The 26,920-nt window shown below is 42.7% G+C and overlaps 1 protein-coding gene across 2 annotated transcripts in view; it reads left to right on the forward strand.

Moving 5' to 3' along the window:
* Positions 1-26,920, forward strand: part of mapk8ip1b (mitogen-activated protein kinase 8 interacting protein 1b) — a 48,074-nt gene that overhangs the window by 11,894 nt on the left and 9,260 nt on the right. For both annotated transcript variants that reach the window (XM_056379107.1, XM_056379115.1), the window contains exons 2-5: positions 5,608-5,719; positions 15,988-16,245; positions 22,703-22,784; positions 24,512-25,648. In XM_056379107.1, the coding sequence (XP_056235082.1) occupies positions 5,608-5,719; positions 15,988-16,245; positions 22,703-22,784; positions 24,512-25,648 (1,589 nt within the window). The remainder of the gene's footprint in view (positions 1-5,607; positions 5,720-15,987; positions 16,246-22,702; positions 22,785-24,511; positions 25,649-26,920) is intronic.

Genomic DNA, 26,920 nt, shown 5'->3' on the forward strand with positions numbered 1-26,920 from the left:
CATATGAATGTGTGCTGATTGTTTGCTTAAGTTTAAACAAAAGTTTAAGAGATTTGGGTCAGATGTGTCATGTGCCTGCAGTGGACCTTTGTTGAATGTCAACACCCCCCCTTTCTATTCACACATTTCCTGTCTATGTGCACTAGCAGGAGCAAAGTCAAAATGCCTAAAGACTCATTGTAAAAGTAAGTGTGAAGGTTGTCTTCACACTTCGGACAGTGCCACACCTGAGGCTGTTTTCCCTGAGAGTCTGAAACCTTTAAGGTGGTATGGAAGCTACTTCTGAGCGCAGGTGTGATCCACAAAAAGCGTCTCTGTACCGCCACAAAATGCTGATCTCGTGTTCTCCCTCGGCTCCGTCGCTCTTGAACAATGTAAAATGTCAGGTGACATCTTCCAGTGTTTTTGTTTTGCTTGACCAACAGTCCAGAGCCCTGAAGGATCTTCAGTGTACCATCAGAAATACTCACATTTCAGAAGCTGGACTGCAGTTTCTTTTCTTATATTTTCTTTCTTTGATTTTACCACATAATGATAGATACTGATGAAAAAAACAACCTTTTTTTGTTTTCTGGAGATCAGAGATTCAGAATCGTCGAATCATTTACGTTAATTGAGGAAAAAATACCTCAGAATTTGTGACTGGAGGTTTTTATACCGCAGCTCTGATGTGACTGTGACTGTGTGGCCTGTTTGATTGTCAAGCGTGCTCGACATTACGCGCGCTCCATTCCTCCCTGTGATGTCTGAGCTTTGATGTGTGACAATGTAATTTGCTCTGTGCTGTACACTCTGTTGGTTTTCTTTGGTGTCTACATCCCTCCATACCCACAATTCACTGCAGTGAAGGGGTCACCCTGTCCTGTCCAGGTGGTTTATCTCCCAGCACTTAATTTGCTCCCCCCCCCTTCCCCTCCCTTTATTATTGTCCCCATGACTCTCTCCATCCTCTCACTGTCCGCTGCCTCTGTTTGCACTTTGCTCAGGGTTTAATCTACAGTCACGGCATTGTTTCCTCTCACCTCTCCTCTTTTTTTTGTCCTTGAAAATCCACAATTTCATGTCAAAACCTGCTATTCACGGTCAAAATAACACGACATACCTGTGGCTGATTGGTTCTGATTGGCATTCCTGCTCCACCTTCCTCCTCCTTTCCTGTAAGTGATGCTGATAACAGGGGGACACTCAGGAGCGTATTGATTTCATTCCTTTCCCAGGCATCTGTCGGTGTTATAATACATTTGCAGTGAACTGATAAGCTACAGTTTTTGTTATTGAAAAGCAGGAGGAGTGTTCGCAGACCGAAGGCTGTCAGTATAATTCGGTCAGGACAAAAAATAAAAAATAAAAAAGTTCAGCTGGCCACATGCCACATGTTGTTGCTCAGTGCTGCTCGTGTTCGGTGTGAAAAGATGAGGGGAGCTGGATGGATATTGGCAGAGCATTTTTTCTGTAATAATAATAAAGAACCTCAATGACTCAATGTGAATGCATGAGTTATATTCATATAGAGAGGTAACAGCATTTTTAATGCTATTGCAAATCAATCTATGTAACCTACTTAAACATGCATCAAGCGATATTTTGAATGTAAACACAGTAGTTCTACTGAAGTTAGCATGCTAACCAGCTAACGGTAGCGGCTGACTGTAGCCCCAAATCTGCCCTGGAGACGTAGCGCTGCTCAGAGGACGTATTATAACCTCTGGTCTTGTAAACACAATGATAGCTGAAGCTTTTGTCCAACAACAATCGCCACCACCCCACCAGGGAAATCTTACAAATAGCCCCTTTAAATAAAAGCGAAAAACTTTTAAAGAATTAAGAATAATGTTAGTGTCTTTCAATATTTATCCTGTTAAATCATCACATAAAAAAGGCCAAAACCGAGGCACTGTGGCCGAAACCTATTCATACTGATGACGGCTTACAGATGTAGTGTTATGTCTAAAAAGCTTTTATAGCAAACTACTCAATCAGGTGTAAATAGCACCTTTGTTGGGGACTATTTTCAGCTGCAGATCAATACATATTTGGTGCGTTAGTATTTACAGCAGGATGGAGTAGAGTAAGTAGGATTGATCCTAAATAAACTAAAGTAGCTGTGTTCGTGTTGATAAAGAAACATGTCACCAAAAGTGTGTCTCACTGGCACTCAGGGATAAACTGCTAATACTTATGCATAGGATCAAGTCATTGTTGATCTCAGCTTTAATCCCAGTAGTAAAAGAGTTACACTACGTTGCATTTACGCAGGTGTCATTTTAGAAAGTCAACCCTGGATGAAAAATAAAATGAAATCAATCACTCGAGGTTAAACCGTCACTGTTGCTGCAGCTTCACCAGTTGGAGGATTGTTTAATGGGCGACTGTATTCCATTGGGTGATTTCTTAATGTCTCCCTCTGTCTCTTGCTTTCTATCAGGCGTACATATATTCCCATCTGAGATCCTTTTCTCTCTACCAAAGGATTGCTAGATTCATATACTCTCTCATCTTCCTCTCTTTCTTTCTCTCTTTTCCTTTCCATACTTCAGCCCTTCTCTCCCACCTCCTTCAGGGCCTCATTATAGAGGTAAACAGATGCTTCTTCCCGGGCTATTTAACTCCCATGCCCATCCTCCGACACGTGACGGCCAAAGCCGGTCGCAGCTGTGCAGGAGGAGACAGCTGCACTGTCGATGTAGCCAGAAATGACATTAGCATCATGCAGCAACAGGGGGATCGCAGCTCTCCAGGTTCACCAGGTCTCTCTGACAGCTCGCTGCCATGCTTCTTGTGATCGCTGTCATCCTTTCTTTCCTCCCTCTAATAACATTTTCCTGCTCTGTCTCTGTCTGTTACGCCCAGGAGGATGCTGGGTAAAGAGATAACAGGCGGACATAATTACAGATGGGGAAAACAGAAGCATTGTTTACTGGGAGCTAATTGAATCCTGCTACAGACAGCAGGACAGTACACTTCCCTGCCTGAAACTGCTGCAGGAGCGATGAAGACCTTATGCTCTTCCCTGCAAAATAAAAATGTTTTATTCATGATTCTATATTTTTTTTCTTATGTCCATGGACATTTGATGCAAGAAGATGCATGCCTCCATATGCACTTGACTGCCACACCAGGTCGATGTGCTGACAGGAAACTGATGCAGAGGATCATGCTTTGTAATGAGAAGAAAGGTTCAGAGGTTTGCACACCACTGAGTACTTTTGTATTTGTATGTAGGGATGGGTGATCTGGCCAAAAGATCATATGTCTCAGTCTTGATCTGCATCTTGTTTCTGTACAGATTTTATTGTGAAAGTGCTGACAGGAAGTTGTGATTCATACCTTTTTCTGCCGTTTTTAGATGCTTCCTCCGGACGTTTGTTTGCTCTTCACCCAAAATTCTTTCTTCCGTTTACAAATTGTGTCGCACCACGATCTCACTTTCACAGTTCTCACAGTTCATATGAGAATTGGTTTGGATTAGTGCTGTTGTTTATGTATGAGGTGCTATATGTAAGTATTTTGATTTTGAAAGTTCAGCTCATCCCACCTCATGTTACATGTGGCGCTACACCAAGCTCACCAGTTACAGTTAGCGGTTAGAACCTTTTGATGATGCGATCTGTACGATTCATCTGAAAAGTAGATCATATGCCAAAGTAAGATCCATCCATGATACAAGCTCGTCAGATCGCCCGCCTCTAGTTGTATATGCTTTGCTGTTGACTTAAAAGTTGTTCCAGTCGGCTTGTTAGTCGCTAGTTAGTCACCTATATCAACAACATTAACACTGGATATTCCTGGTCCCCAGAGGATGAATCCTAATGTTTTTCTGGATCCTGGCCCATCCAGCAACACGGCCATGCCAATATTTCCACGTCTACACAATAAATAACCAAATCATGCCATGAAATTTACTGAGCACATTCATCGCTCCTTGATAATGAACCTCTCCGAATCTGGATGACTCGTGTATTTCACAATCTCTCTGAAATTTCTCTTTCTCTGAAAATCGTTGAAATGATTCATGCTCCAGGATGGAAAACTCTTTTAATTGCCCCATGACCTATTGTTTTAACCCTAACACATTATTTAAGAGCTCAAAAAGCAGCAAAATCAACAGTGTGTTTCATTCATTCAGTGGTTTGTTTTATGAATGAACACTGTGGCCTCTACACGGAGCTAGTGAGGCTTTTTGTCTTGTTGAATTATAGATTGAATAACTTCTGTCACGCTGTTGTTTGCGACAGTTTCTGTTCCTGTTACAGAGCAGAGATGAAGATGTTAAACCGTGTTTTCTCTGTATCTCTGGGAAATTAACCGAGACACTTTTAGCTTCTGTCATCGAACTAGGATCAGTTCAGTCTGCTCTGGAGGCTGCTGGGATTGTAGTTACAGTGAGCTCGTGGACTGAGCTGCCGTCTGTGAAGACGCCTTCCCCTTCCACTCCACTCCCACTGTGATTCAGTCTCCTCCTCAGTGTTGGTGTGTTGGCTTTATCCATGCTGCTAATGCTTCACCAGCAGCCAAGTGGACAGTCTCATTTCCCCCCACCAGACAATGACAGTCACTGAGGGATGTAACACTTGTTCCTGCTTGTGATGAGAATGTGCAGCCAGTGGCTTTTTTCCTCCTGTACTTGTGGAGAATCTTTACTTTCTTATACAAATAACACAATTTCAGTGATTGTATTTCCAGAATAAAAAGCATTATTCATCGAGGATTAGTGGGGAGCAAAAATCTCGTCAAAATAAGAGTTTCATCTAAATTGTACCAATCCTCTCATCATGCAAAGACTTACGCAGATGCAAAATAATAATTTGATATCTTTTTTTTTTGGGGGGGAATTTTCATTTTATAAAGCGGGGGTCTCCAACAGGTGGCTTGTGAGCTACAAGTAGCAAACTTTAACCAACACAACTTCACTCAGTAGATTTATTCCAATGCAACTAAATCAAATACACAGAGCCCCCAACCACCCCACCCCATCTTCACCACCACCAGTCACTTGTCAGTCAGAGGAGTTACTGTCAGGTTTGTTTACATCAGATGTGCCGTAGGCGACATAAAGTGATAGCAACTCTTTTGATAACAGAACAGACATAAACTTTAACGTTTACTTACAGTTGTGTCACCGTGTCTGTGTGTTCAGATTTGACTGAATCACAACTCAGATTTTTGCGTGAGTTGAGTTTCAGATGTTTTGGATATTGATATTAGAGGACTTGTTAAATGATCTCATTCATCTGATTTGGTTTTTGAGATCAGTTTGAGTGTTTTCATATGATATGTAAAAGAGTAAAAAAAAGGGTGGAGACCCCTGTTTTAAAGGCTAAATACAGTCCTTATATTAAATTACACCTATGAACAAGATCAAACACACTTTTTTTTAGTAGTAGTAGTTTTATGTTATGACCAGTTATGACCAGAGCTCGTGACCCACATTCATGTATCTCACTGCCCCCCCCCCCCCCCCCCCCGTCAGACAGATAAATTCGGTCAACGAGAGATTTTGAGATGTACTGCGGGTGAGGATGAGTGCTGGAGGATTAACATTGATTTTTTTTTTTTTTTCTTCACCCTTTACTTCCTCTTCTAAACCTAATCCTCCCCTTTAACCAGGTTGACCCATGACATCAGCCTGGATGAGTTTGAAGATGACGACCTGTCGGAGATTACGGAGATCACGGACGAGTGCGGGATGAGTCTCAACTGTAACGGGCCGGATATTAAGGTAAGCTGCGTCTCACCGGAGCGCGTGAAATAAGTTTATGTTCTTAAAAGCAAGTCTTCCTCTTTTCAAGCACTTTCATTTAACTCTTGACCTGATGTGAATCTGTGACGGTTCATTCAATCAACAGTTGTTCTGCTGTGGATTTGGTGATTCACCTCCCACTGCTTCTTTCCCAGCTGCGAGAGAACAAGAAGAACAAAGAAAAATCATTTTACATTGGCAGCTTTTTTTTTAAATTACCTGGGAGGCAAACTAGAGGAGAGTTCAGTAAGAGGTTGATTTCACACAGATACAATCTCTGCACGCTCTACTTTCACACTGAGAGTTTTTAATCAGTGGTACTGGAGTGATCTTGGCTATTGCTCATATTACTTCACACCTTCTTGGTACTAAAATCACCAGTAATGTCAGACATGGTCACATCCTTTAGATGGCAGTGCATAGTTACATGCTGGATAGGTTTAGAGCAGAAACCCCCGGAGTCTCAGAGTCTCATGGGTTTGTCTTCAGGTTACGTCACACAGAGAGAGGTGTCATCTCATCGGTGGCGCTTGGAAAGGTCGATAACAAACCAGGTCAAAGGTGATACTGACCGAATGCAGATGACAGCGCTCCCCGGGTTATGGTGCTGTAAGGTTTAGTGTCTTTGCTCTGTCCATAGGAGTGTGTGTGTGTGTGTGTGTGTGTGTTTGTGTGTGTGTGTGTGTGTGAATTTTCACTCACATTTGTGTCCACACAAACACAATAGTTTGCCCCCACCACCCCCAAAAATATCTTAAGTAGAATAAATAAATAAAAACAACAAAGCATACACATAATATCCATTCTTTATGCAGAACCCGCCGCCATCATTCAGCGTCACTGTGTCCACATCCGAGCTCAGGCGAGGGGGTCGGACTCTCCTCTCAGTGGCATTTTGTCCTGAACAGCTGCTGCATTCAGCTTCCTGCCAGCAGAGGAAAGAGGCCAGAGGCAGTGAAGCCAGACAGACGCTCTGTAAAAGGACTTGAGTCTGATTGCATGTGATTGCCCCGCTTCATCCCGGGTATCTAAATAATCCACTCTGAGCTGTTTACCGTTTGTTCAAGGCCTCCGAAACTTTGATAAAGTGTTTTTTTTTTTTTTGAAGTTTTTTTTTTGAAGTTTTTCTGAGCACCATGTTCCCACCAGCATCCTGGTTTTCTCAAGTTTTATTGGCATAGAAATTAGTAGGACATTATCAGAACTGGAGCGAGCGTGAAATGCAACTAGAGAGAGAGAGAGAGAGAGAGAGAGATGTGATGATTAGGTACAGAGGGAGAAAAATAAGCAGAGGTAAATTTATCATTCTTTCAGATCTCTCCAGCAGCGTTACCATCATCACCTCCTCCTCCTCTATCCAGCTTCACTACCGTAACCAAGGCAACAGGAAGGTCGAGGGGCTTTTTTTCCAGTTTCAATTTTGGGGGAAGATGAGAGATTTTTTTTTTTTCTGATGTAACTTTTTGTATTTGATTGTTTCGGTGACAGTGACCTGACATGAGAAAATCACTGCGATATTAAGGAGTGGTGGGAATATTTTTAGGTTGAAAAGCCCTCTCTCTCTCTCTCTCTCTTTCTCTATCTCTCTCTCTCTGCTTTTTCTTCTTCCAGGGAGCTAATTATGGCCCAGATTATTGGATGTGAAAGCTCTCTGCTGGAGTTGTGTGTGCGTGTGTGTGTGTGTGTTTGTGTGTGTGTGTGTGTGTGTGTGTGTGTGTGTGTGTGTGTGTGTGTGTGTGTGTGTGTGTGTGTGTGGATGCAGATGCTGATGACTCATCCTCTTGTAGGGGCCTCAGAGAGATCAGAATCCAAAATGGCTCTTGGACGGACAAACAAATCAGACACATCAGATAAAGAAGACCGAGCCAAAAACAACAAGAGAGAGTGAGAGAGAGAGAGAGAGCGAGCGAGAGAGAGAGAGAGAGAGAGAGAGAGAGAGAGAGAGAGTGATGGCTACCATGAACAAGACTTGGACCAAAGGACCAAAATATCATAAAAAGAAATTTGTGCAGTAACTGAAAACAGAATTCACAAAAGTAGGTGACTGTTAAATGAGCTGCATTGTCCCTCATGCCAGACAGAAACGCAGTATCACCAGCGAAAGATGAGCGTGTGTGTGTGTGTGTGTGTGTGTGTGTGTGTGTTGGTTAGTAATGTAATGAAGAAGCATGACACCAGGATCTCAGCAGTAGCAAAAGGAATTTGAATTCTTTTTTTTCAGTTCCAATTAATATTCAGCCAAAAGCTCCTTGATAAAAGACTTTCCAAAGCTTAGATCTGATCACATGAGTGAAAACTTTAACATTCAGTCTCACACTGTCTATTAGATTTGGGATTTTAATGACTTGTATGATGAATTTTTCATTACTGTGATCATGGTTTTAAGTGATTCTGATAAAAACAGAAGACCAGAGGTGATAGGACCGATCATATCTCTTCCTTTAAACATTATATATTCACCCAGGGCTGAGCAGTTCACCGACATCAAAACAGACTTTTACCACCTTGATCTTACTTTTATAAAGCATCACTTTTTCTGCGTTTACGTCTGGCGTCCACACTCACACTCTCACGAGGAGGAACAGAAACGTTTGGAAACAGCGACACAGACTCCCGCCTCCTGATTGGGTCTTATCAGTCACGACTATTAGACGCTGGTTAATGCAAAATGGACAGCGACCAAACGTAACACCAGGAATTAGTTTAATCACTTAGAACAATGACAGAGAGACCAATAATCTCCAAAGTCGTCGTCTATTAAACATAATTGAGAATTTAATTATGTAATTTGAAAATAATCGAGATATTGATTTGAAGTTCTGTATTCACATATAAAATCTAACTGAACATTAGAAATAGATCCGGTGATCAGGTGATCAGGTGGTTTCTAAGCTCTGATTTGGCGACACAGCACATCCGCTCGTGAAGAAAGGATAAAGACAGAAGAGAAGACGGACTCCTGTCTGTGATGAGGTAGAGTCAGCAGGTGGACGATGGAAACTGGGAACATCTTCAACGGCACGATGGTGATTAGAGAGGTGACGGGTTGCACAGCAGTCTGGAGGATAAAATGATGCAGTGATTTTTATCCATTAACCCACTGGCTTTAGGCGTGTGGTTAGAAAGATGACGATGGCCAGATAAAGGACTTGTGATTTCCTGACAGCCTGGGAAAGCAGAAGTTATTATTTATTATTAGTTATATTATTATTTTTCAATTAGAAATACAGTTCTAGATTTGATTTCTTGCCTTCTTTTTTATAGTTATTTCTTATTGTTATAGTGTCATTAGGGATAGTGAGTAGTTTGATTGTCTTGTTTTTGTCTGGGGAACCTGTTTCCTGTGATTACCTGAATGCTGGATCTACAAAACAACACAGATATGCCGTAGATGAGCTCTTTTTCATGTGTAATTACAGGAAAAATTCACATATTCATTTGTGCCATTCAGTAACAACATACACCATCTATCCGTGGAGAGTCTAAAAATCTTCTTACCTGTGGTGTTGCGCTTAATCTGCGCGCATGCTCTGTTCTGTGAAGCTGCTCAATATAAAGCAGAAAAGCGCTCACAGAGACCGGAGGACTGTTTGTTTCATGAGCGTCTAATCCGCTCCAGATGGAGGAGCTTGTAATAAAACACAAAGTCAAAAGCCACAAGAAATTACATCACAGTGTTTAATTTTTAATTGCCGCTATTTTCATTCATTCACATTAAATTGAAGGGAGCAAATACGCTCCGATAAACCCAATGATAAACCCACCGTTGGCTCTCGGTTAACAGTTAGCAACTGGCTGCTGAAGAAAGTGGAGCATGTACAGCTGAGGAGCTGGATGTTTTTCTCAGAACACAATCCACAGCTAAAGCACTTAGATTCATCAGGTGGATACAAACACAACTCCAGTGGGATGCTAACATGTTAGCTCTAACAACATGTTAGCTCTGTGTTTCTGGGAGTTTATCTTTCCTTTGTCTTTTATACTTACTGAGGAGCAGTGAATGGATCAGCCGGGTCGGGCAAACGTTCTTGCTTCCTCCCTGTCATATATCAGCTGTCATCACAGACCTCAGAGACACAGCTTCATCCCTCTGCTTTCTATTTAAAAGTGCCCAGTGTTCGAAGGAGGTCCGGCCTGTTTAAAAATGCATGAGGAGGTGTTGCAGCTGTGGGACGTCAGGAGAGAAAGGGGTTATGAACTGTGAGCGCTTTATGCAGAGCCCTCACTGTCTGTACACACAGAGTGGTGACCTCATCAGTGAGCTCATTGTCCCGGGGGGGGGGGGGGGGGGCGTCAGGATGCATCTTCTCTCATCAATAATGGACGGTCACATGGAAGGGAGCATCTCACACCCTAGACAGGCGTGGTGCCTGGGGGGGGGGGGTCAGAGAGCATTATTATTATTATCTTACTGTTACACATACATTTGAAAATGCCAATACAGGTCAAACTGGGCTCCAGTCACATTAACATGTTCAGATTGATTTAAATACTGGTCTGTCTAATCTTATATCTTAGATATAGTTTATAAACACTACAACAATATAATGAGTATTTAAATTGTTCTCACCTCTGACACCCTTTGCAAAAAAAAAACAAAGGTTTCCAAGAAAATGTTTTAAGAAGTTTACTCCACGTTTCAACCACAGGAAGCTGGTTTCAGGTTTAGTTCCTGCCCCACATTCTGCAGGACAAGCAATGAGAAGATCAGGCTCACAAACCAAAACCACATTATTTATAAATGGACAACACATCTGTCTCCACAGGAGTGCAGACGGACTCAATTTTTATAGCTCCTGCCCCCCCCCCCCTTAAAAAAAATAAAATCCCTGCTCTCAAGGGAGCACTACACAAACACCCAGGAACTGCCAAGTTGCAGAACTTAATATTGCTGACTAAATCTCCTTTTTAACTTAATCTTAACCTGCTTCTAAATTAAGTTTGCAGCCCCATAAAAAGTTCCTGCTCTGAGACTGGTACTTTCCTATAGGAGCGTTAGCGTTAGCGTTAGCGTTAGCGTTAGCGTTAGCAGTGCTGAACGCCTTCGTTGATGTGACAGCTTGTGTGCAGGATTCATTCACAAAGTAAACAAGCACGTGTTGCTAGTAGCGTCAATATTAGGACTGGGAATAGGACTTTTTATTTTTGTAATGTTACTGACTTCTTGAAAAACCTTATTGACAGATCCCAGTATCTCAAACAAACCTGCTGCGTTTTATTCTGCTCTCTAATTTACCTAAATGTTTGTGGCTCCTCAGATGTGGCGGAAACACAAACGTGAATGTGATAAAGATCATTTAGTCCTGTGACTTATAAGTCACCATAAATAAGTTAGTCTTGTGGAATCTCAACTTAGACTTAAGATTAAACAAAGTTTGTAATTTATTTCCCAAAAGCAAAACAAACATTTGAAAATATTATTTTCTGATTCTGAAACTCAGAGAAAGAGAATCATAAAGGAGAGAAAATATGGTCAGTAAATATGAGCTACAGTTTATTATATATTATTAATATATATTTTATTGATACTTAAATTATTGATATTTCTGATGTATGCTTTGTTAACATTGTTTTAAAACCTTTGTGTCAATAAAGATGATTGATTTTTATTTAAAACACTTCAGTAACAGTGCTAAACTACAAACAGATTTAATTAATGCACAGAGGAAGAGGGAGCGAGATACAGAGATACAGAGAGAGAGAGAGAGAGAGAGAGAGAGAGAGAGGGTCCAGCAAAACACATACAAGAGGAGAAAGAGGTCTATTTCCATGGCAACAGTGTTTCTCTCACCTACTGCACGTGTCAGAGCTGAAAATACATGCAGTGTTGGAGCATATGACACACACACACACAACGCACACACACACACACACACACATATGCACTGCCCCCATGGATACTGCTCACGTCATCTCATCCACACATGGTAACAGCAGAGAGGAACCTGCTTCATCAACACAAACAGAAAGAGGAGAAACCCTGTTTGTCTCCGGTCCCCGTTTAGAGCGTCACTCACTGTCATACGCAGCATGTTTACTGATAGTGAGCTGATAGTCATGCACCATTCATGCACACCAGCGCGCTGTTTACTGGGAATAATCAGTTTGATCAGCAGCATGTCGGTATCCACTATCTTAAGTGTTTTGCATGGATTCATTCGCAGCTGTAATAATAGATTTTTTTTATATTATGTATTTATTTATTTACTTTGAGGCTTTGGAACATGTTGAAAACAAAATACTGACATATTATCACTTGTTAATATTATCTTATTATCACATATGTCTACATTATGTGGCTACATGACTCCTGAGAAAAATACCTGGCTCTTTAAGAGTCATTCCAGATGTGATTTTTATATAGTCATTTCTTTTGTAAATGTGATTTTCTCCTGGATTTTGTTGTGTACAAAGTTTTTTAGTGTTTGATTCAGATATTTCATAGTCTGTTAAAGGAATCTGAAATTCCCGTTTGCATCACACCTACACCAGATCTTGGTTTTATATCTTTGGACTTGTGTTGTTGTATCTGACCTGTTGGCCGTGTGGTTCCCCTGCTTTGGCTGCTCTGATTGGACCAGAGCCGAGCATCACAGCATCGTCAGGGCAACAGCACTTTTCTCAGCCTCCTCATCGTCACTGAGCTCCCTGTCTCCTAGCAACAACGGCCAGGGCTCTCTTAAAGGGGCCAGTTGTAATTTAAGGTCATAAATCATGAGAGGAAGAATAGAAACTACGTATAGCTGCATTAGTGAGCACAGAGCTTGAGCAGGTGAAAAGCTGAATGGAAGGAGAGAAAGGAGAGGAAATGATGGCGGGAGAATGGTTGTCTTGTTATTACAAGCACAGAGACGGAGAGTGGTCTGATGTGGCTGAGCTGAAAATACAGGAGGAGGAGGAGGAGGAGGGGTGACGGGAGCATCTTCTGACAGCCCCCAGACTTATGAGCTGTATGGGTACTTATTGATGGATGATTGATAGACGGGTGGACAGTATAAGCAGGATGGACAGATGAATGGGCAGATGGATACATGATGGATGTTTGGATGGATGGATCAAAGACTTTACAACCAGGGTATTTAAGTTAAACAAAAAAAAAACCAAATATAACATTAGGTGTAGACGTGTCAAACAGCAGTAACTACAGCAGATACACATCAGTTCTGCAGTCTGACAGTTATTGACTTTTGCTTATATCTGCATATGTTCGACATTTTCATTCAAAACAAACATTCACAGCTTCCATTATTTACACCCTGCTCTGGTATTTTCAGTGATGCACATCATATGATGTATGTACCGTTGCCTGACGACCATCTGCGCCTTAAACATGCATCATTCAAAAAAGGCAGCATTTCTGGTCTGCATTTGGAGAAGCCTCTGAAAAGGGGACAGGTTTTGTGTTGGTATTAAGTCTGAAAAAATGTGGACTTTCCAGGACTCTGTTCCTGAATAGAAACGCAGCTACACAAACACTTCCCATTTGAGTCTCAACACAAAGGTATCTGGCTTTTTAGCAAATCACTACAACAACCCTCTTGCAAATACACACAAGCGTCTTCCTTTCATGAGAAATCTGGATATCTGTGATCGGTGTCTTGCTGCATACAAATGTGCTTGAAGGCAACACTTAGCCGATGGAATTGGATTAACCTCCATTCCATTCACCCACTGTGAGTTAGCTTTCTGTCTGCAGCTGCGCACACACACACGTTAATACCCGCTCTGCTCCATTTACAAAGGGAAAACGCGCACGGTGATCTTCATAATACAGTCGTTCACCAAACTGCTACTTTGCATGTTGAAATAAACACACATGCTGCCTATTGTAACTACGGTTTAAATACTTGGCACATGATTTTGGCTTTGAATTGATCATTAGTCGGGATGTGAATGTTGTTCAGGGAATGAAATGTAAAATGGTGGTTAAAGCCGAAGCAGTTTTGTTTCCTCTGTGATCTTCTCTCCTGCTATAGTCCAGACTGTGGTGAATGTGGTTTTCATGGCGGCTGAGTGTTAACACAACTGTTGCATTGTTGTTCTCCTGTCTTTGGGTTGGTTTTCTTTTTCCTTTTTTTTTAAATCCACATTACTTTGATCAATACCTGAACCTGCTGTTTGTTTTCTTCCCAATATCTTCGCTAATTAATCTCCCAGTTAGGATCTGACTGATTTGTAGAACTGGGTGATGATTCATTATCACACATCGTCTCACCTTATGAACCTTAAGATAAGAGTTAAAGCATTTCCTGCGTGACTGGATATAGTAACATATTCACATGGAGATAATCTGATAACAATTATGTGTAATAATTAGTTCAGTCTATGCTTCACTTGATTTTTATGCATAATGGTAAAATTATTCTTTTTCTTTTCAAACTCTTTCAAACAAAGGTGAAAGCCTCTTAAGGTGTCACATGACACTAAAACCAGACGTGAGATCAGGTTTATAGGCTTTTTAGGTCAAAGCGACTCTTACCTGTTTTATAATTTTATTTAATTTTACCTTTATTAGATTTTGAAGTTCTTTTTACGGCAGCAGATTAAGACTCACATGAATCTGCTGTTTGTGTGTTAGTTATGTATTTGTTTATACATGTGAAGCAAAGAGCGAGATCAACACAGTAATAGGCTTAACAGTGACTCTGCTGTCAAAGCAGCTACATCAGCTGACAGGAGGAGTTACCATGTCGTGTGTGCGTGCGTGTGTGTGTGTGCGCGTGTGCGTGGCTGCAGGGATAGTGATGGTAAGTAAAGCAGACTGTACTGGCCCAGTGCCCTCTGACTTACTGTCTCTCAGATGACACTCATGTTTGTCATTTGCTTTGATTCCAGCAGTAATGTAAAAGACAGTTGAAGTGAAGCTCAGCACAAAATTAAAAAGCCGCTCTGGTTTGTTTGCGGGGAGAGGACCGGCGCTGCAAAGCCACTCCGTTCATTTCAAGTCTAAAATTGAACGATATTTAATTTAAATGTTGCAGATCTTTACAAACAGAACGACAGTGTTTTAAGGTGGAAATTATAGTTGGTTTTTAGGTGATTAAAATCATCAATCATTGTCATTGTCTGTGATATATGGGCGCCAACCTGTCAAGAAAAATCTATGAAGTTAAGAATTATATCCGAAGTATTATGGTTATAATAATGAATCACAATGACTTTTGCCTTGCTTAATTATGAAATACTTGGTTATAGTTTTGACATGTCTTACATCAGAATTGTGAGATTATCATCTTTGATTTTCTGTGTATTTTTCTTGGGTATGGAGTATTGTGATGTTGTAATTCCCTGTGCACTCTTATCCTTGTCCCTGATAAATCTACTGGTGTCCTGTAGAAGCTGCAGGGAATCCCTCAGTGGTTTCCCATCTGTCAACAAGGCTGGTTGTGTTTGTTAGAATTAACGATCAAACCGGGAAGTATCGAACAACAGGTGGTGCAAAGACTAGCCTGGTTCACGACGTTCACATCTCTGATTTTCAGCAATTCAAATATGTCTGGTGATGCACTAACTGACGGCTATGTTCCCAGCTGGAAAAGAGTTGAGCCTGGTTCCTTTCTGTGCCGGAGTAAAGAGAACAAGGACAAGAGTACCAAGGACAACTTAGTTCAGCTTTTTAGCATGCTAACATTCGCTAATTAGCACTATTCAGCTCAGGCTGTCAGAGGATCAGAGTTATTACAATTCATCCATTGGGGACAATGAATGTCTGTGCATAACTTCTCAGAAATCCACCAAATACTCGTCGACATATTTCATTAAAAACCAAAAACATCAGCCTGATGGTGGCAGTAGTAGAGAGGTCAGGGCATCGACGAGGGCAGGGGAGTTCATCCTCTGGGGACCGTGTATCTTTGTACCACGTTGCTAACATTGCTAAAAAACAGATGGCCAGAAGCATGGAGTAAAGTTACAGAAATAACAACTCAGATATATTTCTTCTATCAACTTGGAAGCAATGAGAGTTAACAGCAGTCTTCATTAAAAGAGACAAAGAGCTGTGAGAGTGAAGGCTGTTGATTCATTCACTCATCACCACAGGTACAATGTGGAGCAGCTGAAGCTGGGAAGAGCTCAGTGTTGGCAGCGAGAGTGTTACAGTCTGAACGCGGAGCAGCTTCTAATTGGCCGGCTCAGTCTCCTCATCCCATCCACATACACACTCTCTCGCTCTCCCTCTCTCTCTCTCTCTCTCTGTCTCTCCTTTGCTGCCTCGACTGACGGCTTGTTTCCTCCAATCCCTGCAGGGCCATGTGAGGCGGGGAACCAATAGCATGTCAGGGAGGGCGGAGCTGGGCGCTGTCGGCCACCTTCAGGCAGAGATGCTGCATTTGGACCTTATAGACGGTGCTGACAGTTACTGCGGTGACAAAGAGTCCTTGAAGGCATCCGCCATCGCACCCCCGCCAGCCACCAAGGACCCTGCAGCACCTGTTACCATGGATACCTACCGGCCCAAGAGACCCACGACCCTTAACCTCTTCCCAATTGTGCCGCGCACACAGGTAAAGCCTAAATTAATCTTATCACACACACACACACTGAATATTGATTAAAAAGCAGGGGGAGTGGAGGAAATGTTTCAGTGAGTGAGCCTGTGTGAGTTCCTCCTCACACACAAATATTATACACATTTTTAAAAAAAAGGGAGATATGAATGGACCACCTGCGTGACATCACCACAAGATTCATTACAATTCTGCCTCTGGCAGAATCTGTTTACTGGACGGAACAATAGCCGCAATTGTCTGGACACAGAGATTTTTTTTTCCTTGGTGCCCGTCTCTGTTTGTGTTTGAATGCTGCTGGAGCTCGTGACTGTGTGTGTGTGTGTGTGTGTGTGTGTGTGTGTCTTCTTGTACTTCAAGCTTTGTGAGGACCAGTGTCAGCTCAAGATGGAGGACAGGTTGTCTTCAAAGGGCTGTTTGAGGAACTATTTTTAAGCTTCACGGCAGAATCGGGTTTAGGTTGAGATTAAGAGCAACAGAAGGTCCAGTATCAACGAGGGTCCTCACAAGTACAGACATACAGACAGGAGTACGTGTGTTTGGGTGAGGCTGTGTGTGACGGTGGAGGTATGTGTTGGTCAGTGTCTGTTGATCTCATGTTCATACAGCAGAGCTATGCTCCATGTTCTCCTTCATTAAATGGACACACTACTGGTGTGTGTGTGTGTGTGTGTGTGTGTGTGTGTGTGTGTGTGTGAGTGTGTGTGTGTGTGTGTGTGTGTATTAAACACCGACAACTGCCAGCAAATCCTCCAAATTAAACAACAAGATTAATCTTTTGTAACTGCCCTCTAAAACGACACATAAAAGCGTTCTCTGATCTGACGCCCCTGACAGCCGCGTGACATCATTCATCTATGACTTCCAAAGCAATCGCAAATCACTGTTGGAAAATAAATCTGTTTAATGATGTGACAACACTGGTTAAGGTTCGGAAAAAATGACTTCATTAGCTTTAAAATGAAGACAATAAGTTTCAGGTTAGGGAATAATTGTGGTCATACTTGACCTTCAATAGGCAACTGGAAACAAACGATCTCACATGTTGAAAGCCAATCCACGCACACCTCCTCCTTACACAGACTGTGGTGCTCTATGAGAAGGTCACATGACTTCCTCCTTTACTGTTGTCATAGTTACTTCAGCCCCTATAAGGCTTTGCCACTTGGGTCAGCTGGTAGTTGCCATCGCTAATATGTCAGCAAACACACACACGACCTACATATCCAGCAGACACATTAGCATTCCTTTGAAGTTGCGTGTCCACTGGCAAGATCAATGTTCGCTCTCAGCCCGAGCTAGGGCGTCGTTAACTAGCTGCTAGGTTGCTTGTTGCTAACTTTGTCTTGCCATTTGGTTGTGGGCAGGGTTGGTTCAGGTTTAGTCAGTTTATCACGACTTGTTCGGTCAAAACAGCTGCTGACAGCCAGGTTGACGAGAGAGGTGAGAGTAAACCGTTCAGTAAATCTGCGTGAAACCAAAACAATGAGCTGAAAGCTCGGTAGACCTGCAGAGTGATTCATGCGCCATAAACAATATGATTCAAAGAAACAAATTAAAGGATTTCTGGATTTGGTTTTGTGCATTTAAATGCCTGTATGGTGACACTCTTGTTATGCAATGTATACAGTAATGTGCATGTTAGTGAGTTTGCCCATGACTTTGACACACACACACACGCACACACACACACACACACACTCCCCCACAGTATAGGCTGTCAACATGATCAACCAAGCGGCGCTATATTTGTCTGCGCTTTGTTCTTTGCCCAGTTTCCATGAGGTGGAAACAAGCCTACTGTACTTGCTGCTGTGCCTTTGTTCTTTTGCGTGGGTGTGTGTGTGTGTGTGTGTGAGTGTGTGAGAGCTGTCAGAACTAAAAAGCATAAAGGAAATAATTGCTTTGAAACACTCTTCTTCTTGGGAAGTCTGCACGTCTCCTGGGACCCTGTTCGCTCTCTTCATCCAGCAGCTAGAAAAGAAAAAACAAAAACCTGATTTTAAATATATTTCAATGTAAAGTGGGTGAAGTTTTCCTGAAAGTGGCTTCTGCATGAACCATGAAGACATGACGCGACAGAGACGACATCTCATTAACACAAACATCCTTCGGCAGCAGATCCTGCGGTCTTTACTGCTCCTGATGTTAATCATATTTACGGTTGATAATTTAATGTTCTCTGTATGAATCTGTCTCTTTAAAGTGCGAATGGAGCTGTTTGTTATGACCGTGTATAAAGCTTAAGACGGCTGAACTTCAGGAATCTTAATGGGCTAAGAGTAAAGAATAGTGTCAGCTATCCACGCTGCAGAGTTATAGAGTATTTTAATCAAATCCAACAACAAGAACCAACAAAAAGAAAGGAAATACAGTGTTGTAGTTTGCTCTTTGCTGAGCCTGCTTTCTCTCAATTGGTTGAGTGGCTTCCAGCATAGTAGGTTTGTAAACTCAAGAAAACATGAGTGGGAAGGCATGTCGTGCCTTTGTACTAAATACACAACTAACGACAGATCTGCACAATACAAGCTGTGGCTGCATTGCATTCTGGTCTGTTTACTCTTCTGCCTTGGGTTTCTCACATAAGCAAAGGAAGTGATTTTTTTTTTCTTTTCTTTCAGCCTCTAGTGTGTGCAGAAAGCCACTGGTCCATGTCTAAAATATGCAGACACATAAGACCTTATGGTTTACCCTAAAGATCCTGAAATGCATAACATATCACCAGAGTAGGTTTATAACAAAGGTAAAGTGCTTGATTGAGACACTACTCCAGCTCCAACAGAGCAAACTGAGGTTTAGCCAGGCGACGCAGGCGAAACCCGAATGAGCTGAGATAGATGAGTACTGATGATCTCCAGGCAGTTTTTCCTCAGACTGACTACTGTAAGAAGAGGGAAGGAGAGGAGAGAGAGAGAGAGAGAGACGGCACGCTGGGCGACTGTTTCCAGGTCAGTGGATCGGTAAAAATGCAAAATATACAGTTAGCTCTGCACCATTTGGCAGCAAGTGACAGACTTCTGTGGCTGAACAAGAGCAGCTCTGAGTGCTGATCAGGGTGAGAGGAGAGAGGCTTCTTTTGAAAAGCAGGATTTTTTAGATCCTATCCAACATTAATATTTTTTGCATTGTTTTTCTCAGGTAGGGGGAAGACTAGTTCCCATTTTCACAAAAATAAATACAAGCTTTGTTTAAGGAGTAAATAACTGGTTATTATCCAGCCAGAAGCCATGAGATTAGGTGAAAACCTATTGTGTATGTTCAATGTGGGAAACTGACGACGTAGTTGGAAACGAACAACTACTTTCAACAGAAAGTAAACCCTGGAAAAGTTGGTACAATGTCGTTAGATGATGTTTTAGGCTAATTAGCATATTCATATCATTGTGTGTATATTCTGTTGTGTTCTGTTGAAACAGTGACTGAAATGCAGCCTATTAAGACTCCATGTTAACCATCGGTCCGTTCCAAGCTGCTGCTGCTGCTGCTGCTGCTGCTAAAATCCTGATTTCATAACCACGACATCGTCTGAGGAAATCACCGAACACTGTGCTGTAATTTTGGCTGCAGAAATGGGGGAAGGTTTAATTTCACAGATTGTTTCATCTGTAGAAGCTTGAGTACAACAATTCGACAGACAGACACACAGACACATCTTAATCCAAGTCAGACTCTAATCTCACATCTGGCTGTGGCACGCTCCACTGAAGCCTGAGACTCCTGGCAAACGCTCCCCACAACGACTCGGGCTTATTCCAAGTTTATCTTATTTTTGTTGTAAACAATCTCCCAGTTATTACCTAAAGTATTTGCTGCAAACATCCAGCACAGTTTACTTCCTGGTTGAACTGTGAACAAGCCGCCAAACTGTCGGCTTCGATCTGTCTGATCGTCTGGTTGCTTGCGTGTCTGTTTTGTACCAATGTCACCGTGTTTGCAGATGTCAGCACTTACTGGGTTATTATAGTGCTGATGTTAGTGGTAGAGATGATGGACAAAATTATGAATTTAACAATTATTAATAGACTGTTGGACATAATCCACGAAAAGGAAGATATATCCAAAATCTCGGGATTAGATTTAAATTATGAGAAACACAACAAACTATAAATCAGTTTTAATAGTCTGCAACATGTTTCCTACAATATTTTAGTTGAATAAAGCTTCATTGTCATATAAAACGTTTGCTGTTGTAATATTCTCCGTTATGTAAGTATGTGTACTGTCATGTAGTGTTTTGTGTGTGTGTGTGTGTGTTTGTGTGTGTGTGTTGCCTGCAGCCAAACTCAGATGTCTAGTTGACAAGGTCATGTCTTGTCAGAGTCCCTTCCATATAAATCTTAGTCATTAATACAAACACACACTCGCGCTGTATCTGAGTCCCTGCCCTGGGCCGTGATCTTTTTGTAAAACAAACCTTTGCTCTTCGGAGTGATGCTGCTGTCTCCCACCTGCTGATTCACTCGTTGCCACGGCAACAGCTCTGTCTCCGCCTGGTAGGCTGCCCGTAGATGGGGAGTGAGTCATGCAGTGGGTGGACAGAGGAGGAAGACTTGATCTTATTTTGGATGACACGTCGTCGTCGTCGTCGTCACAGGAGTTTCCAGTTCTGTTTCCATCTGTTAAAATCTTCCATTTACCATCTCTGTGTCTCTCCGTCTCTTATCCGGGGCTGGAAATCAAACCTCAACACTCTTCTGGTGCCGACCGAGCCAGATACGGAAAGGCTGGCATCAGATGTTGGTTAGATTTGTAACCTTGTTTGCTTTAGATATTAAAGATTTGAACACAATATTGACATATTATGGAAAATCATTGTTTATTGGCACAGCCAGCAGTGATGTATTACTCATTCATTTGTGTTGAGTTGTGTCCAATCTTCACTCTCTTTTAGCTGCGTTTGGTCTTTACCAGCAGCTAAACGATGAGCTGAAACTCGTAAAGCTGCAGCTTCAGGCCATAAATCTCTGTAGCTCATCACTTACATTGTTGCATTGTAGTTTCACATTGTCACTTGATAGATTATTTTAAAATGCTGATCATATCCGCATTAAATAGAGTCTATAATTCTTAAAGTCATGGAAAAGGTTTTGACTTTGTGTTACTGAAAGTCATATATCGTATCATATATGAAACCCAGGCCCAGTCCGTCTCTCCTTCTCTTCACACACCCTCATCACATTAAAGAAATCACTTCTAAAGGCTTTCTAAAGTTTGGGACGAGAGAAAGTTTCGTCAACTGAAAGCAGCTAAAATGAGCAGTTTAATTTGCGTTTTGTGGGAGACGATTGTCATTTTGTTCTTTTTACCGTTCAGCGGCTCCGTGCAGGTGACGGTTGTAATTCACTCACACGAGAATATTTCAAATACAGTTTCTCCTCACTGCTGGAATAAAAATCTACAGTCAGTTATTTTAATCACTGATCGAAGAGTAACTTGGCAGACGAGAGCGTCACTGTCCTCTCTGGCTGAGAGTTTCCAGTCTGCTGCACCTCCGCCTGGGCGTGGTTGGGTGTGGTTGGGTGTGGTTGGGCGTGGTTGGGCGTGGTTTGGCATGGTCGGGCGTGCCCCTCGGTTGCACCTGTGACCGCGCTCCACAGAGACGTCACCGTGCACTGACCACAACCTGCAGTGCTATATCAAAGCCACAGGGTGCAAAGTTAAACCAGTGAAGGTCAACTGGTGCTAAGTTGCTCTTTAAATAAAGTGATTCAGTGATTCCAACCTTTTCATTAATTCTGCTCCTCAGCCACTGTGTTAACCTGGGAAACATCTGCAATTTTCTTGCTTATCTGTTTTTATTTTAAAGAAAATAAGAAGGAGGGAGATGAAGTGGTTCTGTTCTGTAGTGCACTTACTTTTTTCCAATGAAACAAGCAACAATGGAAGTTAAAAGCTGTAGTTTGGGTGAACTGACCCTTTAAATAGAAATTTGAAAGAAGTAAAAAGGGCATTTGAGGAGTTTCATGGTTTCTAGAAAAGGCTCTGTCCTATCTATTAACAACTCCCCCAAAACAGCCTAAAGAGACTCCCACAGTGTGTGTGTGTGTGTGTGTGTGTGTGTATGTGTGTGTGTGTGTGTGTGTGTGTGTTCCCAGTAGCTTGGGTAAAAGGTCTGGTTCCCTTTAAATGCACATCACGGAGCACAGACAAAAGAATCCCTGCTCATTCATCAGAATAAAAGCTTTGTGTGTGTGTGTGTGTGTGTGTGTGTGTGTGTGTGTGTGTGTGTGTGTGTGTGTGTGTGTGTGTGTGTGTGTGTGTGTGTGTGAGAGAGAGAGAGACGGAGAGAGAGAGAGACAAAAAACTTGTGTACATTGAGCGTCAGGATCCAGAATTCAGTGACCAAACCTCCCTCTCTCTCTCTTCCCGTCTCTTTTTCTCTCTGCTCACTCCATCTGTTTTTCTTTCTCACCACTTCCTTCTTCTTCTCTTCCTCTTTTCTGCATTTCCACAGGACACACTAAACAACAACTCCTTTGGGAAGAAATACAGTTGGCAGGAGAAAGTTTCAGGTTCGTCCTCGCCTCTTAAAACAGGTGAGCTTTTTTTTTCTTTCCCATCACAAAACAAAGCTCATATTTCAGTTGAATTATCTTCTTTCTTTTTGACTCATGGTGACACCTGCGATGTGCAGACGATCAATATTGTTGCCGACATTATTCGTCCTCGGTTCTACAAACAGCAGCAGCTGAACGTGTGTGTGATTTGCATTGAGTCTGGCAGGTCGTGTTCCTCTCTGATCCTCAGGAGACAGTGTTCAGGCTTGGATTAGCAATGCTGGACTAAGTCTAACTAGTTGAGGCAGTAGTATATACTCTGTGTGTGTGTGCGTGTGTGTGTGTGTGTGTGTGTGTGTTAGCCGGCTCAGGGCTTAGCTAGCCGGGAGCTGTCGTAGCTCGTTGCTACAGCTCTTTTCACAGCACAATGTGAAGTGACTAACCAAAGTCACTGCCAACAACCCTCACTGTTGGAATAAGTCACACATTAATTATTATCTCAATCATTTTAAAAGACAGCTTGGAAAAAAACCCTCAAACATTAGGATGAATGAACTTGCCTTTTGTGCTTGGATGCAGAATGGAAGCATTCACACATTAATCCCAGGCAGTTACCTCATTGCTGGCCCTGTATTCACCACATAGACTGACATCAAGCCAAATGCTAAACCAAAACAAGGTGTTTTTTTATGTTTTTTTTTTACGTGTTGTGAGGTTTCCCCCCCTTTGGCAACAAAACATATGATTAGAATTCATTTTGGATTTTAATTCAATGGTTAAACACGGCATAAAGATCCTTGTGAACAAACCTTAACAGAGCATCATTAAGGTAATCTCATTACATCCATCCTCACGAGGTCGTATAATTATTCAACATTCACAGATTGCTTCAAACCGCAGTGTATTTATCCTGGTCCAGGTTAATGACGTTTCCATTCTACAACATGGACATTATATAATCCAGTATAGATACTTACAGAACATTTATGGAGGGGTGGGGGGGGTCCTTATTTGGACTTTGGTCCTGTTCATGAACACAACTGGTGCCATTCGTATGCAAACAAGCAGATGACATCATATGGCCTCACAAACACTTGAGACTCATTTTAAGTCAGGGAGAAGTTGCTTTAAGGAGCGATCTACTACACTCTGTTGAAAATTGAAAAGCAGATCCAGATGAGCCCACGAGGATTTTATTTTATTTTTTTGATATGATGATTATTGTGAAACAGATTTACGTCAATCATAATCTGTGATGCTGCAACGCTTAGTGACAATTTCACAAAAATACAGTCTCTGTTCCTGCTCGGCTCCTTAAATGCTGAAGTGTGTACAAACATTCAGGACTCACCTGACGTTTGCTGTCCTGCAGCTCAGACGTCTGCGCTGCATCATCATCCTCGGTGACAATATCATGCCTGGATTTTCCTGGCGATGGATTATGACATAACACATCAATCACCTTCCCTTGGCTGCACTGAATTTGATGAGTAATGGGGATTTAGCTGCATAATCCCGACATCCGTTACCTAACCATTTCTACTTTTCTCTCTTCTCTTGTTTGTGCATTACTTTATCTGTCTGTGCATTCGCTGCCATGTCTGCCTTCACGTCCGTCTGTGCGTTTGCTTTTTGGTCATGTTTGCGTTTCTGCATCATGTATGTTTACTCTGTGTGTTTGTATGGCCTTTGCGCGTGCTTGTGCGTTTGCTTGTGCTTTTGTGCGGCTGTGTGCATGTTGTTGTTCGCGTCTTCTCTTCCTCCAGGAGAGCTCACCCCTCCACGTGAGCACAGCTGCCTGAGCGACGAGGACAAGGTGCAGGGTGGGGGAGCACAGACCAAAGACCGCGGGACCTCCACCGACGCCCCCTGCAGACACGGCCACAGCTCTGGACACTCGCACAGCTCGTCCACAGCAGCTGTGACACGCTCCAAGCTTCAGGAGAAGCCACCGGCACCCCCTCCACCTCAGAACTACACACCAGCTCCTCTATATCCGGCGGGGAAGGCAGATGGAGGTGGGCACCACCGGGAGAGGATCCGCTACCACACGGACGTTCGTCTAGAGCCCACGGAGGAGATCTACCTGACTCCTGTGCAGCGCTCCGCTGACGCCCTAGAACCCTCCAACGTGCAGGAGCGGCCTTTTCTCTCACAGCAGACTGAGCAGGGCCGCATGTCCATCAGCTCTGACACTGAGGGCCCGCCTCCTTACCAGCCCCTCCCAGATCGGACAAACCCCTCCATCTATGAGGAGGACGAGGTCTACATCCCCCCTCCATCATATGCTTCCTGCGTAGAGTCCCTCATCACACCGCCCAGCATGGCCATCTCCGCTCGCTCCTCCCTCGCACTGGACCTCAGCCTGAAGGGGGCAGGAACGGGGGCCGGGGTTATGCTGCGAGCTGGGTCATCGGTGGAGTACGTGGATGCCACGGATGAAAGCTACTGTGGAGAGGATGAGGATGTGGACAGGATAATAATGGATGGAAGGATGAGGAAGGGGGGAGGAAAAGGCGACGGCGGCGGCATCAGAGCGGCCCCGCTAAGGACTTCCATGAGCTCGGAGGCCAGCGGCCTTTCATATGACTCAGTCAAATACACGCTGGTGGTGGATGAGCACGCTCAGCTGGAACTGGTCAGTCTCCGGCAGTGTTACCAAGGCTACAGCGACGACAGCGACTCGGCCACGGTCTACGACAACTGCGTCTCCTCTCCCTATGAGTCGGCCATCGGGGAGGAGTATGAGGAGGAAGATGAGGAGGATGAGGACGGAGCTCAGATAGGAGGAGTGAGGAGAGAGGCCACGGCTTGTCTGTCTGAGGACTCCACTCCGGAGGCAGACCTGCACTTCTCCAAGAAGTTCCTCAACGTCTTCATGAACGGACGCTCGCGCTCCTCCAGTAAGTCACCGTCATGGTAACGCAGAGTTTCCCTCTTCAGACAGGCAGTGTTCCCTATACCCATCCAACAAGAAGGGTAGACTTAATTGGGATGTTCCCAAAGTCCAAACTGTCACATGTTACACGTTCAGGGTGATGAATTACTATTATCATGTGTCGACTGTGTGTGTCTACTGGGATCACAGTGTTTTTGTTTTATTTAAGTGAAACCATTAAAAAGCATTAAATATAATAATTCATATCTAATCTGTTATGTGTTTACCCAGATGTGACAGAGTAACAATAATGTACAAATATTTGTATTAAATAGCCACATCTGTCAGAGATATCACCCACGTATAGATACCTTTTCTTTTGTCAGGGAAAATTCAGATAAGGGAACAAATATTAATTTATTTCTGATTTATGCCATTTGATCATTTTTGTTTTTTTTACCCATAATTATAAAATTAAAAAAAAATAAAAAAGAAAGAAAGAAGGAGAGAGAGAAAAACATGAATCCAAATGTTGACAGAGTCAAGAGAACATTGAAACGTGTAAGTGATGAAGTGAGAACGGGAGGCGTTTGGGTTTGGTTTGGTTTTTTGTTGTTGTGCAACTACAAGGACATACTGCATGCAAAGACATGCAAACGAATACACTCACTCTGTTTTGTATATCCAGTGGCCACATTGTGCTTCCCCTTTTGGCCGTTTGCTAGACAGAGCGATCTCTCATTTCACCCTCCCACCCTGCTCTGTGTCTGAAACTTCTTATTTCGTTTTTTAAGAATAATATATGAATCCAAAACTTTAGATTCCAAAACAGCCGGCGAGCACATCAGCACTGCAAGCTGTTGGCCCTTGTAATTCCCTTTTAAACATACAGTAACGCAGCGGTGAATGCTGTCTAGCCGAATTGGCAGCGCGGTGGAAAAGGCTTAAAGTGATGTGGCTGATAAAGCCACAGAGATATTCAGGAGCAGGAACACTCTCGTACAGCACAGATCATTATCCACATGACTGGTTCAACTCTGGACATTGTGACCTCCTATAGGTCAACAGCAGTGAGTCAGATTTAATGTAAAGGTTTGATTATGGCTGAACGTTCCCCAGGTGGAACCGAGCAATAATGTACTGTCATTTGAAATGTTTCTGTTTATCTTTATCTGTGGTGCAAAGATGAACATTAGTTCGTTTCACCGTGTGATTTACGTGTTAGTTGTACTAATTTATGCCGTGTCACCCGGCTCGGCTTGTAAGTCTTTTAAATGGAAGCTGCAGTCTTTTGCTG

The sequence above is a fragment of the Seriola aureovittata genome, chromosome 1, assembly GCF_021018895.1.
Source record: "Seriola aureovittata isolate HTS-2021-v1 ecotype China chromosome 1, ASM2101889v1, whole genome shotgun sequence".
In the NCBI taxonomy this organism is placed as follows: domain Eukaryota; kingdom Metazoa; phylum Chordata; class Actinopteri; order Carangiformes; family Carangidae; genus Seriola; species Seriola aureovittata.